The sequence below is a fragment of the Scylla paramamosain genome, unplaced genomic scaffold (assembly GCF_035594125.1).
Source record: "Scylla paramamosain isolate STU-SP2022 unplaced genomic scaffold, ASM3559412v1 Contig1, whole genome shotgun sequence".
In the NCBI taxonomy this organism is placed as follows: domain Eukaryota; kingdom Metazoa; phylum Arthropoda; class Malacostraca; order Decapoda; family Portunidae; genus Scylla; species Scylla paramamosain.
In genome coordinates, this window is record NW_026973666.1 from 602,928 (window position 1) to 620,000 (window position 17,073).

General features: G+C 41.2%; 2 protein-coding genes across 14 annotated transcripts in view; one reads left to right on the forward strand and one right to left on the reverse strand.

Moving 5' to 3' along the window:
- Positions 1-7,477, forward strand: part of LOC135095827 (uncharacterized) — a 54,306-nt gene extending 46,829 nt beyond the window's left edge. For 4 of the 7 annotated variants that reach the window (XR_010264511.1, XR_010264513.1, XR_010264514.1 and 1 more), the window contains 2 exons: positions 6,762-6,882; positions 7,192-7,477. Coding sequence is in view for 3 of the 7 variants with exons in the window: in XM_063996951.1 (XP_063853021.1) it covers positions 6,835-6,881 (47 nt within the window). In the remaining 4 variants the exon portion in view is untranslated. The remainder of the gene's footprint in view (positions 1-6,761; positions 6,883-7,191) is intronic. The other 3 variants (XM_063996951.1, XM_063996949.1, XM_063996952.1) reach the window with 1 other exon arrangement.
- A 134-nt stretch (positions 7,478-7,611) lies between these two features.
- The window catches only part of LOC135095828 (uncharacterized), a 61,659-nt gene continuing 52,197 nt past the window's right edge, over positions 7,612-17,073 (reverse strand). For all 7 annotated transcript variants that reach the window (XR_010264520.1, XR_010264519.1, XR_010264516.1 and 4 more), the window contains 2 exons: positions 8,799-8,948; positions 7,612-7,919 (listed from right to left, as the gene is read on the reverse strand). Coding sequence is in view for 1 of the 7 variants with exons in the window: in XM_063996953.1 (XP_063853023.1) it covers positions 7,858-7,919; positions 8,799-8,948 (212 nt within the window). In the remaining 6 variants the exon portion in view is untranslated. The remainder of the gene's footprint in view (positions 7,920-8,798; positions 8,949-17,073) is intronic.

Consider the following 17,073-nt stretch of genomic DNA (forward strand, 5'->3'; position numbering starts at 1 on the left):
ATGCAAATTAGAAGATATTGATAAACATTCTTGAGATTCAGCTCCTTGAGACTGAATCTCAAGGAGCTGAAGCAATGTGGTAAGGAAGTGAGGGACTGTCATGAGCAAGTGATGGATGGTGTGAAGCACACTGAGAACAGAGCACACAATGCTGAAAGATATCTTTCCTCATAGTTGGCCAGCAGTATGATCATTTTGCTCGTGAAAGGCTCCTGTCTCGACATGGGTGTCCTACATGGGGTGAATCATGGATTAGAAGGATGGGACTCACTAACAACTGAGGTATCATGAGATGAAATAAACTCCCACTAGAATTGTTAGTAGAGACATCACTCAACTTATACAAGAGACCGTCTTGCATGAAAAACATATCAGCACTCACTTGCAACTTAGGAAGATTAGTCTTGTCACCAGATTCAAGGTAATATGCAACACTAGAACAGAACATGTCTGAGTTTTGATGTTTCTTGATCTCATCAATGGTCATCATGACAGGATTATCTGCGATGGCTGAAATAGCGGCAATATTTCATGATAATGCATCAACCACTGAGCTTGCCTTACCAGGAATATACAAAAATGTAGGGTTGAATTCCTGAATCATGAGTTGCCAGCAAGCAAACTGACCTGTGAAGTTGTTGCCTTTGAAAGTCTCTGTGACAGCGTGGTAATCAGTGTGAACACGAATTTTATAGCCTATTATGAGTTCAGGAAAATGATGTAACACCCAGATCATGGCAAGACTTTCACATTTCATGACATCATAATTTTGTTCTAACTTATGAGAAGTCTGCTAGCACATGCTAATATGTGATTTTTGCCAAGTGAATCCTTTTGCATAAGAACAGTACCAATTCCAAAGCCTGAAGTGTCTATGTATAAGATGAAATCTTCCTCAAAATTAGGAAAAGCAAGGATTGGTGCTTGACACAACGCAGTTTTGAGAAGATTAACCCTTAAACGGCAGGGTGTATTGTAACTTGACGGTCTCTAAATGCGGGGTAAAATAGTTTTTCGTATGAGAAGATATTACATGTCTACTTATTCTTGCATGATATTTTAGCAATAGGGATAATGAAAATAAACTTTTATTTTCTGTGTGGGGACTGGCAAAATCTAGGGGGAAAAAAAAAAACAAAGAAAAGGTTTCTGGCAACCGTGATGCTCCGTGCTGCAGGAAGGCTCCGGGCAGGAGGGAGATGTTCCTGGTGAAAAGATGTCTATTTATATTGCTTTTGCTGTTGTAGCCACAATATCACCTAACACGGCTTGTTTTCCTTAAATTACAGTTCTTCATGTTTCTTCAAATGGTTACTATTCCAAACATTGCTCTCTCTCTCTCTCTCTCTCTCTCTCTCTCTCTCTCTCTCTCTCTCTCTCTCTCTCTCTCTCTCTCTCTCTCTCTCTCTCTCTCTCTATGTGTGTGTGTGTGTGTGTGTGTGTGTGTGTGTGTGTGAATTAGAGAATTAGCAGTTTCTCTCTCTCTCTCTCTCTCTCTCTCTCTCATAATAATAATAAAGAAAGAAAGAAATAAAGAATTCTGTCTCTGTTGGTTGGTGCTGGTTGGTGTGCCAATCCCCAGTGACCCATTCATTATCTGTTCCCCTTATCTTTTTTTTGTATTTTCCCTCAAACCTCCTTCTCAGAACTTTCTCCATATTTATAGTAAGAAAGATAATATGAGGAAATATGAGAGAGAGAGAGAGAGAGAGAGAGAGAGAGAGAGAGAGAGAGAGAATGCACGTACACACATACACAAAAAATAAATGGCAACTCAATCGCTGGAGGGGTGAGTGTGAAAACTGCATGATCGTGATCGTCTCCTCAGTTTGAGCTATAGAGCTAATTTTTTTTTTTTTTTATGTAATATGGACACTGGCCAAGGGCAACAAAAATCCAATAAAAAAAATGCCCAGTGAAATTGCAGTCCCATAAAAGGGTCAAAGCAGTAGTCAAAAATTGAAGGATAAGTGTCTTGAAACCTCCCTCTTGAAGGAATTCGCATCATAGGAAGGTGGAAATACAGAAGCAGACAGGGAGTTCCAGAGTTTACCAGAGAAAGGGATGAATGATTGAGAATACTGGTTAACTCTTGCGTTAGAGAGGTGGACAGAATAGGGGTGAGAAAAAGAAGAAAGTCTTGTGTAGTGAGGCCGTGGGAGGAGGGGAGGCATGCAGTTAGCAAGATCAGAAGAGCAGTTAGCATGATCAGAAGAGCAGTTAACATGAAAATAGCAGTAGAAGACAGCTAGAGATGCAACATTGCAGTGGTGAGAGAGATGCTGAACACAGTCAGTTAGAGGAGAGGAGTTGATGAGACGAAAAGTTTTTGATTTCACCCTGGAGGAAGTATCTGGGAATTCACATGATGCACCAGGTGGAACAAGTGCTTCTCCACCACAAATGCCAGAATATGACAGCTCTGATATCTTTGAGGATTCCTGTAGTGAAAGTGAATATGACTTACTCTCTGATGATGATGAAGAGGATAGTGACTTTGACACACACCTGCCTTCAACATCAGCATCACAAGGTGGGACTAGACACAAACTTGTGATAAAATCATCACAGAGAACATCCCTTCCTAAAAGGACACGTGCAGAGGCGTCAGCTGATGCTAGCGTTTCAACAGCTGGCTCAGAATATAGTTTTCAGTGGAGTTCTGCAGACAATTCTGTCCAACATTTGCATGACTTTGGTCTGGTGACGTTGGAATTACTAATGAATACCAATTGCCTGAAGAGCCTGAGGAATGTGATTACTTTCTTCAGTATGTGGATGACAAGTTGCTTGACCACATTGTAAGAGAAACAAATAGATATCAAGCACAAAAAAAATGCAAATGTACATCCACCAGACTCGCATCAAAAACAGTGGTGTGACATCACACGGGAAGAACTCTTCGTTTTTCTTGCCATCACATTGCTTATGCCACACTCCAAAAAAACATGTCCTAACAGACTACTGGAAATGAGGTGATATACTCTCCATATCTGTGTTTGCAGAGTATCTCACCAGAGATGGGTATAAGTCCATTCTGAGCTTCCTCCATTTTGCCAATAATGAGGAAGATGAGGCTGATCCTTTGTGGAAAATCAGACCAGTCCTCACAGACCTTGTACAGAAATTTAGAAGATTCTTCAAGCCTTTCCAGAAACTGGTAATTGATGAATCTTTGTTGTTGTTTAAGGGCAGGGTCAAGTTCAAGCAGTACATACCCTCAAAGCATCACAAGTTTGGACTGAAACTCTTCATTTTGTGTGACTGTGAATCTGGAATAGTACTGGATGTAACTATTTACTCGGCCAGTGATGCAGACATCCATAAGAAAGATCCTCTTGGTTTTTCAGGTGCTGTTGTCAAGCACCTAATGAGGCACTACTTAGGAAAAGAGCATGTGCTCTACACTGATAGTTATTATATTAGCCCAGCACTTGCCAAATATCTGAGTGAGAACAGAACAGGTGCAGTAGGAACACTCAGACAAAACAGAAAATTCATTGGGAAGAAACTTTTAGAAGCAAAAACACTAGTAAAATATCTGACTTTAGGAGACCAGATTTTGAGGAATTAAAATGGTATCTCCAAGGAGTGGACTGGCAACAGATGCAGGGTGAGGTCAGGTCCAGGACGAAGTTCAGAGAGATAAGGCAGGATGAGAGAGGTGGGGTTTAGGTTTAGGAAGGAGATAGGAAAAAACTGGTTCTCAAATAGAGTGGTAGATGAGTGGAACGGACTCAGTAATCATGTTGTTAGTGCTAGGACACTAGAGAGCTTTGAGAGAAGATTATACAGGTTTATGGATGGAGATGATAGACGGAAATAGGTAGGTATATTTCATACAGGGACTGCCACGCTTCTTGCAGCTTCCCTTATTCTTTATGTTCTTATGTTTTTATACTTCAAAAGTTACCAAGAGGCACCATTTAGAAAGCACAGTCAGATGGGATACTGGTGATGCTGTGGTCTGATAAGAAACCAGTTTGTCTTCTCTCCACCATTCACACCAGAGAAATGGAGAACTCTGGGAAAAACTGACTGGAAAACAAAAAAACAAGATCTTCAAGCCCAACATTGCAAATGACTATAACGTAAATATGAGGCTTATTGACAAAAGTGATATGCAAATTACCAGTGTTGACTGCTTGAGGAAATCAATGAAATGGAGCAGGAAAATGTTTTTCCACTTACTGGATGCTAAATGCATATAATATGTATCTTGTAAGAACAGGGGAAAGGTCTTCCCTTTGCCTCTTCAATAAGAGAGTTACAGTGCAATTACTGCAACGGTATGGGAAACATATGTTCATTCACTCACGTCCTGGGCGTCAAAGCAGAGATGTGAGAGAGGCTACTTTACCTCGGCTGCAGTTCGTGTACACACTCAGACTCCACTGTCCAGTGCCCCCACCACCAGGAAGACGGGCATGGAAAGGACAGAGTGAGTGTTGTTTGTAAAAATACCACCAAGAGAGAACAGGTATGAAGGAAAGTCACAACTATGTGCAAAACATGTGACATGGGGCTCTGCATCAGTGACTGTTTCAAGGCTTACTACACCCTGGAGACATTCAAAATGTAAGCCTTGAAAAGATATAGAATATTTAGAAATAAGAGAAAATAGAAAAATAAGGTTTGAAAATATTCAGAAATAGAGAAAATAGAACAATAAGAAGATTTGGAAATAAGGATAAGTCCATGATATATTTATTATGATGTTGCAAAGAAATGTGGTAAAGCAAGACTCACTGCCATCTGTTACCAGATAATTATATATCAGTTTATGTTTAGAACAATGAAATGACTCATATATATTGAATATATGAAACATATAATTATATGCTATCACATCTATTTCTAAAGCTGAACTCTTCACTCAAACCTTTGCTAAAAACTCTACCTTGGACAATTCTGGGCTTGTTCCTCCCTCTCCTCCACCCTCTGACTACTTCATGCCACGTATTAAAATTCTTCGCAATGATGTTTTCCATGCCCTCGCTGGCCTAAACCCTTGGAACGCTTATGGACCTGACGGGGTCCCTCCTATTGTTCTCCAAAACTGTGCCTCCATGCTTGCACCTTGCCTAGTCAAACTCTTTCAGCTCTGTCTGTCAACATCTACCTTTCCTTCTTGCTGGAAGTTTGCCTACATTCAACCTATTCCTAAAAAGGGTGACCGTTCTAATCCCTCAAACTACCGTCCTATTGCTTTAATTTCCTGCCTATCTAAAGTTTTTGAATCTATCCTCAACAGGAAGATTCTTAAACATCTATCACTTCACAACCTTCTATCTGATCACCAGTATGGGTTCCGTCAAGGCTGCTCTACTGGTGATCTGGTTTTCCTTACTGACTCTTGGTCATCCTCTTTTAGAGATTTTGGTGAAACTTTTGCTGTTGCCCTGGACATATCAAAAGCTTTTGATAGAGTCTGGCACAAAGCTTTGATTTCCAAACTACCCTCCTATGGTTCCTATCCTTCTCTCTGTAACTTCATCTCAAGTTTCTTTTCAGACCGTTCTATTGCTGCTGTGGTAGACAGTCACTGTTCTTCTCCTAAATCTATTAACAGTGGTGTTCCTCAGGGTTCTGTCCTGTCACCCACTCTCTTCTTATTATTCATTAATGATCTTCTAAACCAAACTTCTTGTCCTATCCACTCCTACGCTGACGATACCACCCTGAACTTTTCCACGTCTTTTCATAGACGTCCAACCCTTCAGGAGGTAAACATATCACGCAGGGAAGCCACAGAATGCTTGACTTCTGATCTTTCAAAAATTTCTGATTGGAGCAGAGCAAACTTGGTATTGTTCAATGCCTCAAAAACTCTATCAATTCCTCTATCTATCAACTCGACACAACCTTCCAGATGACTATCCCCTCTTCTTCAATGACAGTCAACTGTCCCCCTCTTCTACACTGAACATCCTCAGTCTGTCCTTTACTTATAATCTGAACTGGAAACTTCACATCTCATCTCTTGCTAAAACAGCTTCTATGAAGTTAGGCGTTCTGAGACGTCTCTGCCAGTTTTTCTCACTCCCCCAGCTGCTAACTCTGTACAAGGGCCTTATCCGTGCATGTATGGAGTATGCTTCACATGTCTGGGGGGCTTCCACTCATACTGCTCTTCTAGACAGGGTGAAATCAAAAGCTTTTCGTCCCATCAACTCCTCTCCTCTAACTGACTGTCTTCAGCCTCTCTCTCACTGCCGCAATGTTGCATATCTAGCTGTCTTCTACCACTATTTTCATGCTGACTGCTCTTCTGATCTTGCTAACTGCATGCCTCCCCTCCTTCCGTGGCCTCACTGCACAAGACTTTCTTCTTTCACCCCTATTCTGTCCACATCTCTAGCGCAAGAGTTAACCAGTATTCTCAATCATTCATCCCTTTCTCTGGTAAACTCTGGAACTCCCTGCCTGCTTCTGTATTTCCACCTTCCTATGACTTGAATTCCTTCAAGAGGGAGGTTTCAAGACACTTATTCATCAATTTTTGACCACTGCTTTGACCCTTTTATGGGACTGGCATATAATAATAAAAAAAAATATGCCCACTGAGGGCATATTTTTTTATTGGATTTTTGTTGCCCTTGGTCAGTGTCCTTCCTACATAAAAATAAAAAATTATATATATATATATATATATATATATATATATATATATATATATATATATATATATATATATATATATATATATATATATGTAGTGATATTCACCTATTATCTATTTCTTTCCCTATTATGAAAAGCCTACGCAGAGGAGGAAATGTGCATGTGATATGGTACCTCTCAACTCAAGTTATGTCATCTCCTCCCTCCTAGGTGACAACCAATGCATGGTACTTCAAACATACACTGCAGCACTCTAAGGTAAGTCTATTTCTATATAATTCAAACAAGTATTTTGTATATCATTTGTAATACATTCTTTTTACAGAAAGTGTGTGTGTGTGTGTGTGTGTGTGTGTGTGTGTGTGTGTGTGTGTGTGTGTGTGTGTGTGTGTGTGTGTGTGTGTGTGTGTGTACCACTCTCTCTCTCTCTCTCTCTCTCTCTCTCTCTCTCTCTCTCTCTCTCTCTCTCTCTCTCTCTCTCTCTCTCTCTCTCTCTCTCTCTCTCTCTCTCTCTCTCTCTCTCTCTCTCTAAATTTCTTTGTTGTTTTCAAGCTATTTTCATTTCAGGGCTTGAGCTAAGATGAGTGGAAGGTGATGAGGATCACTTGCTTTCTCCACACCAGCTACCCCAAGAAAACTTCCAATCTTTAAAAATCTTTAAAAATCTTTAAAAAAAATAAATCTTTAAAAATAAAGAAAACTAATCACTTTTTTCCCCTAAGGTTTTCCAAAGAAAGAAAAAGAGAGAGAGAGAGAGAGAGAGAGAGAGAGAGAGAGAGAGAGAGAGAGAGAGAGAGAGAGAGAGAGAGAGAGAGAGAGAGAGAGAGAGAGAGAGAGAGACGAATGTTTAGAACAGTTAGTTTGAAAAAACAGGAGGAACTGTATTTCAAGAAAAACGAGATGTGTTATGTGACCACAACAGCAAAAATAATAAACAAACAGAAAGGCGTGAAAGTACAAGATGACAAGGAAAAAGAAGGCAAGAAGCAAAAGAAATATACAAGAAAGCTGAGAGATAATAATAATAGTAATAACAATAATAATAATAATAATAATAATAATAATAATAATAATAATAATGATAACACACACACACACACACACAAAGACCTCAGAGCTGCCAGACTGTGGCATTTGGGCGGAAAAACACATAGGAGGCACCCATTCCATCCTGCGTGTCACATGAGTTGCCAGACACCTCCTCCAAAGTTCCATAAATCACAATTGAGAGCTCTATGCTGGGAGAGGATCAGTCGTCTCCCCAGTGATACAGTTGCCACATGTCTCCAGAACACCTGAGAGGAAAATGAGATGCTGAATTAAAAACTCTGGGCACGAAAAATCTTGCCTAAATAGATGATCACTGCCTCGAGCGACCTGCCGGCTCACACCTAAATAGATGATCACTGCCTTTTACGTGTTAAAGGCACATTGTTCCTTTTCAGACCAGATGAATGCAACATTTTTCTTGAGCAGATGAGTGAGAGGCTGAGTGATGAGGCTGAAATTTTTGATAAACTGGAGATAAAATCCAGCAAGACCAACGAATTGCCTGATCTGATCAATACTAGTAGGAACAGGGAAATTTTTCACAGGATTTACCTTGTCATCTAAAGTGAATACCATTTGTCAACTTTATGGCCAAAGAATTTGACTTGCTGTCTGAGAAACAAGCATGTGATGAGTTTGATTTTTAAGTCAGCAACTTTAAAGCGTGACAGAACAAGAGACAGTGTGAAAATCCTCTTGTAGATTCTTTGATGCAATGATAACTTCATTGAGGAAGCAGAAGACACTTTTACTGATGAGACCTGAGAGAAAAGAGTTCATCAATCCTTGAAACAACAGAGACGAGTTTCGTAGACCTTGAGTCGTGCGTCTGAACAGAAATTGACCAGCAAAGGTATTGAAGGCAGTGTATGGCCGTGAACTTTCCTCAAGTTCAATTTTAATCCTGAATGTAAATCCAAGGTGGGAAATACCATATTTGAATGAATCACCTAAAGACTGAAGATTACCAAACCTCAGCATTGGATAATGATCAGGAATAGTAGATGCATTTAATTTCCTGAAGTCAATAATGACATGCCAATCGCCTTGTTTCTTAGGAACAAGTAACAAAGGGGCATTGTGAGTAGAACAGACAAGTTCAAGAACATCCTGACACAACACACCTTGCACAGCTTCATCAAGCAGAACTCTACAGCTGTGTGGCACCCTGTAGCTGGGGATGTAAGATGGCTTGGATCCAGATGTCAGATGGATAGTGTGTGATGATGATGTCTGTGTGACCCAGATTTTCATCAGGGAGTAAGACAACATTCCTGAAAGAATTTAGGAGAGTAAGACAACATTCCTGAAAGAATTTAAGAGTGAGTAATTCTTGTTGAGATTCTGGGAAATCAAGAAGTTATGTGAACTTTTGTGATAAGCAGGAGAAAATATGTTATGACTGTCAGATGCAGATATATTATTGATAAGAGGAGGAAGGTAAATCATCCAAGGTTACAACTTTCTTACTTTCTTAGAGTAAGGCAAGGCTTCCAAATAGCCCACCTGCTTTGAGCTTAACAAGCATAGATGTGACATTTTTCAGCCCAATTTTGCAGAATCCATTGTCATTGATTGTGGTAAGAAAAGATTCTAACTCAATACCTTTACATGGAGATTGTTGTGCATAGCAGAGGATATGAGTGCTTAATACAGCGGTTTTAACCTTAGCGTTTACAACATTTAAAACAAATGCAGACAGCGTTACCGGATTTGCTGACAAAATGTGGTTACAAGAAGTTACACCATGGTCTGACTGGGAAGAGGGTTGAGAATGAGGCTATGAGACAGGCAAACTAGATGATGTAACATAGGAATCCCATGTAAATAATGTCTGGTTGCTAGGAGAAGGAAGAGTTGCGAGTGATGTTACCTCACCTGCAAGAGAAGGAGTGTATCATAGGAAAGAACAGTAGGAATGTAAGTATCTCCTTGATTGATTTCATTGATAGGGAATAAGCTGATGTGCATATGGTGTTGAAGCCTTGATACACTTGATACAATGCAGAAATAATCACATGTCTGATTCCTGGGGTGATAAAGACTTATCTGATAAGAGTACTTTCCTGTGAAGATAATTTTTCCAGTGATAAGAATACTTTACTGTGTGGTAAGATAATTTTTCCAGATACACCAATGAGATTAATATCAGGAGGCAATGCAGTGATGTGATTCTGAAGAGGAAGAGAATCTCCTAAATACTTCCATCTTGATATGGTTAACAGCATCACCCATGTCAAAGAAGGTTTTATATGATGCAGTGACACATAACATCTGTAACAGTGCCATTGAATAATCCAGCATATCTAATGTTAACTGAAGGAAATGCTGAGTTAGGATGATGGGTGAAGTATACCTTGTGTTTTGTACATTTTTTAGATACATAAGGTGATGATTTGAGGATTAATGATGTTATGATGGATTGGCCAGAGAAGGGCGGGAAAAGTTTTCTGATATTTCTTGAGCAACCTGAGATTGTGCATGATAATGCCTGCGGTCTTGCAAGAAATGACCTACCCTTTTGTGGAAGGAACAGAATGCATCAGGGTTGAATGAGTGTCTTCCTGAACTATCAAGAACAACCTTACACTATGCGAGAACATGACCAGGCAGCTTGCAATGGGTGCAGGTGACATTTCAATCAAGTGTACTGACATCTAGGTGAAGGGGATGCATGTCTAGCATGAAAATGCCCACAAGAAAGTAAAGAAGAACGAGAAGGCAGGTGAGGAACTGAGATGAAAGTCAGGTGAGGGAGCATCAAGTACCTGAACAGGCTCAGAGCTGGGAAGAGGATGCTTATCAGGTATTACTTTGCGGACATCATCTATGTAATCTGTTTCATTGAATTCAATGTCACTTGCGACCTGGAAATTGGGAGCATCTAAGAAGGTGGTGAACAAGAGATAAGCTATGAGACTTTCTAATTTATCTTTTGACAGTGAGTCACCATTAAACCAATTTGAATCTTGGGAGTTGAACAACCAGTTCCAAGCTCAGAGAAGAAGCAATGTTTTCTACCTTGTAAGGATTACTGTGTGAGCAGACGTTCTGTGTGATAGGTTTTGACTGTCTGAGGAGAGAATGGGTGGCTCCAAGCTTTCAATGATTCTGCAAATGATTTCTGAGGTGAGTGGTGAAGTCATCAAAGGTAGTGAGAGAAGCAAATTTATCTGATTTTACCAACAGGCCAGCGAGATTCGAGGGCTTGTGACAGACACGTGATTCCAAAATGGATATTTTCTCCTTATCAGATGTGGCTGAACATCTGGTATATTCCTCCTCAATCCTCTGAATAAACTAATGAATGGTTTCTGTGCCAGCTCCAGAAAAATTAGGATAATGAGATTCATGAATAAAGGTGATATGAGGTGTCGTGTTTTCAGTAGACATAGTGGCAGGAACTTATGAAGATGGTGCAGACTGACCATGTTTTCATAAGAGACATGAACTGCACAGAAAATCAATGAAGAACATACACGGAAATATGGAACACACTGAATAGCACAATGTAAAGCACAGAGTAGTACACAATATGATAATAACACAGAACAACAATAAATAATAATGAAGGACAGAAGGGAATAGTATATACACTGATAGACAGACAGACAGACAAACAGATAAGTAGACAGGCACAACTTAATATCAGAAGAAGGAAGAGGGAAAAAGACAAGAATAATTAAACAGATGGAGTACTTAAATTTGGCAGTGATGAAAGTGACAGCAGATGACTGAAGAACATGGCTAGGAGCAGACATGTAGAGATGACCTTGGCGAGTCCAGATAGTGAGAAGGGTGGCGGCAGGGAGGTGACGGCTAACAGGTGCAGTAATCAGTTGTGTACTGTGGCCTACAAGGATGACTGTGAGGTGTGACTGCAAGTATGTGGATGAGGGAGGGTGGTGGTTGGGGTGGCTCAGGAAGGAACCAAGGAACACCCACACCTCAGGAAGAAGCAGGGCAGCGACCAGGTAAAGCAGAGAGGGTGAACAGGAATGGCGTGATAAGCAGGAACAGCGGCAGCTGACAGTTGTGGCCATGGGGAGATGAGGCAGGAGTGGCAGAAAGCATGTGAGTGTGTGTATGTGCTGGGTCAGAGTGGCAGCGCGGGTGGGAACAGAGGTGGCTGGACAGAGCAGGGTGCTGGTGAGGTGAGCTGACCCAAGTTTTAAGCATGGTGAGGGATAGGCAGGATCAGACCATGACTTACTATGTCGAGAGCAATACACCATTAGTGTCATCTCTGAGTAATGAATGAATACTGCCTTGCAACTTGCCTACGGTGGTGGCACGATATGCGTGTCTCAGCGTGTACAAAATTTCTGAGAGAGTGGGAGTTTCGTGTGTTCCTTGATCACACAACACCGCTGCGCACCACTGTTTTGGTAATGCTTGCACATCCCTGTTTTGAGTGAGACTGCACTGCCACTTGTACTAGATTGTTGTCACTGGTTACTTGACTTACTAGATGTTGCTGGAGATGATGGTGGCTCGTTGATTCTCCAATGAATTACTGGTGGTTTGGAGTATGTAGGGTAGTGGTTTAGATTATGGTTGATTGTGCAAGTAAAGGCAACACATAGAATCTATGGTACTTCTTGATTTAATGATGGACAGAGATGTACACGTATGATACCGATACAGATTATGACAGATGCGACGATGCTTGATTCACACTTTCTGAACACAGACTCTGAACTGATCTGTCTCCAATCTCTCTCTGAACTGATCTGATCTGAACTGATGTCACCAATCTCTCCTCTGAACTGAATTGATGTCTAGCTATAGACACAGGCTCTATTTATGTGAAAGAAATGGATCAGGATTCAGAATCTGAGATGAAGGGATGACCAATCAGGTGTCTCTAAATGGAATGAAGGAACCAATGGTAGAAGTCATTATTCTGGCCAATGACCTGGGAGGAAGACAGGAAGGAAATGCAGGTGTTTTCCCTAAGTACTGGCAGGAATATAGGGAAGATGTGGTATTCCCTTGAGAGGGAGATAGAAAGGAAAAAGGTTAAAAATAGATGAGACTGGCCATGTGGGGATAGTGCACGTGGAATGAAATACATGAGTGATGAATATGTATACTAATAATTGTTATGACTGATACAACTGATACATTACCACAATAATAATATCAGGTTTATTTATCAAGAGGCAGCAGACAATACAGTGATAGTCGCTGAAGGGGTCTTGATTTACATGGTATACATATTTACATATATATATGGTATATATATTTACATGGCAGCAGCTTCACCGCTTTTACAGTGTGGACCACAATGCAACTCTAGAGAATCCTCTGCGTTGGAAAGGGTGTTGGGGACGCCCACCTGATAGCAGCAGCATTTAAAACAACAACACAAATACAGACAAGTGCCCATACACAAACAGGAGAGTGATTCACTTCTCACTATACAAGAACTCAGCCTGCACATGACCCTGGATATGGAATGCATTATACTTAACTGCATTCCCTGGCAGACTACTATGAAGACTCCATTGCTACCGAGATAGGCCGGGGTGTATGGCCAGTAATTACTCACTTATCCCCTTAAAGCAACTGATCTGTCTAGCTGTAATCCCTTCCCAGTCTCTGCCAAACAACACTGCCTGCCTTAATATGTCTGTTTCTTTTAAACTCTAGATAGTGAATGACTGGGAATGCATGCCAAACATTTTCCCACTCTGCTACTACAGAGGGCAGGGGGGGGGGTGGAGGTGACATACATATATACATACACATGCCAGCCCCACCCACCACATCTCTCTGAGTGCAGGCTGGCATGAACAAAACATTTTACTTCTGAAAACTTCTAGTGACCAAGCCATGGGGCTGGGTAGATAGTGATTACTTTATCTTTAAGATCAACTCTTCTGCTATTAATTGTGTGAGGCTCAACAAGGGAGGATAAAGGTAAAGTACTGAAAGTAAATAGGGAAAGGGATTGGGTGGAGAGCAGAAACTTTTAGTGTAACCAGCCTTGGAGTCCCCATCTGGGGGAGGGGACCACAAATGTCTCCAGTTCGGACTGCTCTTCTGGTATCGTTCCTAAGAATCTTGACATCCCCCTCAACTTTTTCTTCATAAACTTCTGCAACATTCGCAGTCTTAGATCTAATTTTCAATCTGTAGAACACCACCTCTCCTCTACTAAACGTCATCTTCTTTTTCTCACTGAAACACCGAGGTCTGAGGCAGTTGACAGTAGCCCCTTTTCTGTTCCCTCCTACTTTTTCTATCCTTATTTTCAATCCAAAGCTGGATGTTGTGTTTATGTCCACTACGACTTAACCAGTTCTTGTCCCCACACTCTTGAATCTTCCAAGTTTTCCACCATCTAGTTATGACTACAGAATCATTCTCAAACTAAATTTATCTGTGCTGTATACCTCTCACTTAACTCCTCTGACTATAAAAAATTCTTTGACTACTTAACTTCCAAAGTGGAGCACATTCTGACTCTTTCCTTTTGTGGAGATCTTCATTCTTGGAGACTTCAATGTTCACTACCAGCTTTGGCTTTCCTTGACCTTCCTGGTGAACTAGCCTTCAACTTTGCTATCCTCAACAACTTAAAGCAACTTGTGCTGGTTGTATTCCTGACCATCTTGGAGATACCCAACATTCTTGACATTTTCCTAACCTCTAATCTTTCTGTTTATGCTGTTAACCTCTCTTCTCCACTGGGCTCCTCCAATCCCAATCTCATATCTGTATCTTGTCCTATTGCTCCAATCCCTCCTAGTGATTCCCCTAAAACTGTGCTGCTACCATCATCTCCGAAAAACCCACTAAGTCTGTCAACCAGTGGGCAAGCAGTGGATCCACATCTGATACAGTGGTGTGCAGCAGTAAATCTTCATCTAGTATATATATATATATATATATATATATATATATATATATATATATATATATATATATATATATATATATATATATATATATATATATATGAGAGAAAGAGAGAGAGCTATATATATATATATATATATATATATATGAGAGAAAGAGAGAGAGCTAGGGTATGAACACCAGATATATGGTTAAGAGTGGCCTCTCCCTGCCATTAACTTACAGTAAGAATTTCCGTGCCAAGAGACTTTCCTTCCCCAATTGATTTACCTTATTTCCCTTTGTTTGGTCAGTTTGAGTCTCACCAAGTGTACAGCAGAAGAGTTGCCCTTGACAAAGAAACAATCAGTATTCATCTAGCCTCCTTTGTTTAGTCAGTAGAGTTTTTGAAAGTAAAATGTTTTATTCAAGTAAAGACCGCACAGGGAGTGGGCGTGGGCACAAGTCTATATGTGTGTGTCGCACCCCCTCCCACCCTTTAGCAGCAGCGCAGGAGAGTGTTTTGGCACTCTTTCTCGTACAGTCACTACCCAGCAGTTGGAAGCAGACACACTGAGACATACTCTAATATTTAAAGGAGACTAAGGCAGGATAAAGTTAGCCAGGTCAGTTGCCTTAAAGGGATAAGTGAGTCATTACCGGCCATACACCCTTACCTATTTATATAGAATAGGAGTCTCCATAGTAGTCTGCCAGTAAGGGTAGTTGGGAATCACACACTATAACCTGAGAAGTGACTCCTCGCCTGTGTGAGAATACAGGTTGAGCTGGCACAGTGAGCAATGACTGACCCTCCTGTGTGTTTGTGGGCACTCTTTTTGGTGTAGTTTTTGGTGTCTCTTGTTAGTGAGCCTGTGTCTTAAATACTACTGTGGACTGATGCAGTTCAGCCTCAGAGGACCTAAGTAATTAGCCACATAGTAAACTTTACTCCCTCCTCATGTCCTGACAAGGCCAGTTGCCCAGGAGGCAGTAAACAACACTACATGGCTTAAGGCTATAACACTCTGTTGGGCAATGGGAGGACTGTCACAGTGGGCAGAAGCCCAATGGGATATTATACCTTGTTATTTGCATGTTAATTGTTTTTCCTAGACATGGTTGTCAATTCTTCTGCAGCTGTGGGTGTTAAGTGTTGTTTGGAATATTTTCCTTGTCTGTGGGTTGGTAAAACAGTCTGGTGACCTTAACTTAGTGTGACCTGGAGTTACAACTATTGTGAATAGGGTGCAGGAGTCACAAGGGACCTTGTACACCCGTCTGTGAGCCCTGTACTGATTCCACATAAGAGGTGGCTCAGGAAAGCTAGTCCAGGTGCAGCAGCTTGGTGAAGGGGCTGGGAATTGTGGTCATAACAATGTATATATTGTTACAACCAAAAACCCCTACCCCTTTACAAAGCTGCCGCACCTGGACTAGCTTCCCTGAACGACCTTCTGTGTGGATTCAGTGCAGGGCTCAAAGATGGGTGTACAGGGTCTCTTGTGACTCCTGCACCTTTATCATCACAGTCGTAACTCCAGGTCACACTGAGTTGAGGTCGCCAGACTGTTTTACCAACCCACAGACAAGGGAAATACTCAAAACAGCACTTAACACCCACAGCTGTAAAAGAATCAACAACCACGTCTAGGAAAAACAGTTAACATACAATAACACATATGTGGTGGAGGTATAATACCCCGCTGGACTTTCACTCTCCATGACAGTCCTCCCACTGTCCAACAAAGAGTTACAGCCTCAAGCCGAGTAGTGTTATTTACTGCCTCCTGGACTGCAGGCCTTGTCAGGACCTGAGGAGGGAGTAGAGTTCACTATGCAGCTAATTACCAAGAATCTCTGCAGCTGAACTGAATCAGCCAGCAATAGCACTTAAGACGCAAGAAGTTCACTAACAAAAGACATGAGAAACCACTGCAGACAAATGTCCACAATCACCCAGGAGGGTCATTCACTGCTCAATGTGTAAGCTCAACCTGGACTCATACACTGCCAAGGAGTCCCTTCCCTGGGAATAGTGTGTGTAATACACAACTATCCTTACTGGCAGACTACTATGGAGATTCCTATTCTATATAAACAGGCCGGGGTGTACAGCCAGTAATGACTCATTTATCTCCTTAAAACAGCTGACCCAGCTAACTATTATCCCACCCTAGTCTCCGTCAAATATTAGAGCACATCTCAGTACGTCTGCTCCTTCCAAGCCCTGAATAGTAACTGAGGAAAAGGCGCCAAACACTTTCCTGCGCTGTTGCAAAGGTGGGGGTACAAGGAAAAAGGTAGGGGGGGTGCAACACACACACACACACACACACACACACACACACACACACACACACACACACACACACACACACACACACACACACACACACCGATCCTTACTTGAATAAGACACTTTTACTTTTAAAAATTCTACTGGTTAAACAAAGGGGACTAGATGAATTCTGATTATTTCATTTTCAAGGGCAACTCTTCTGCTGTAAACTATGAGAAACTCAAACTGACTGAACAAATAGAAATAGGGTA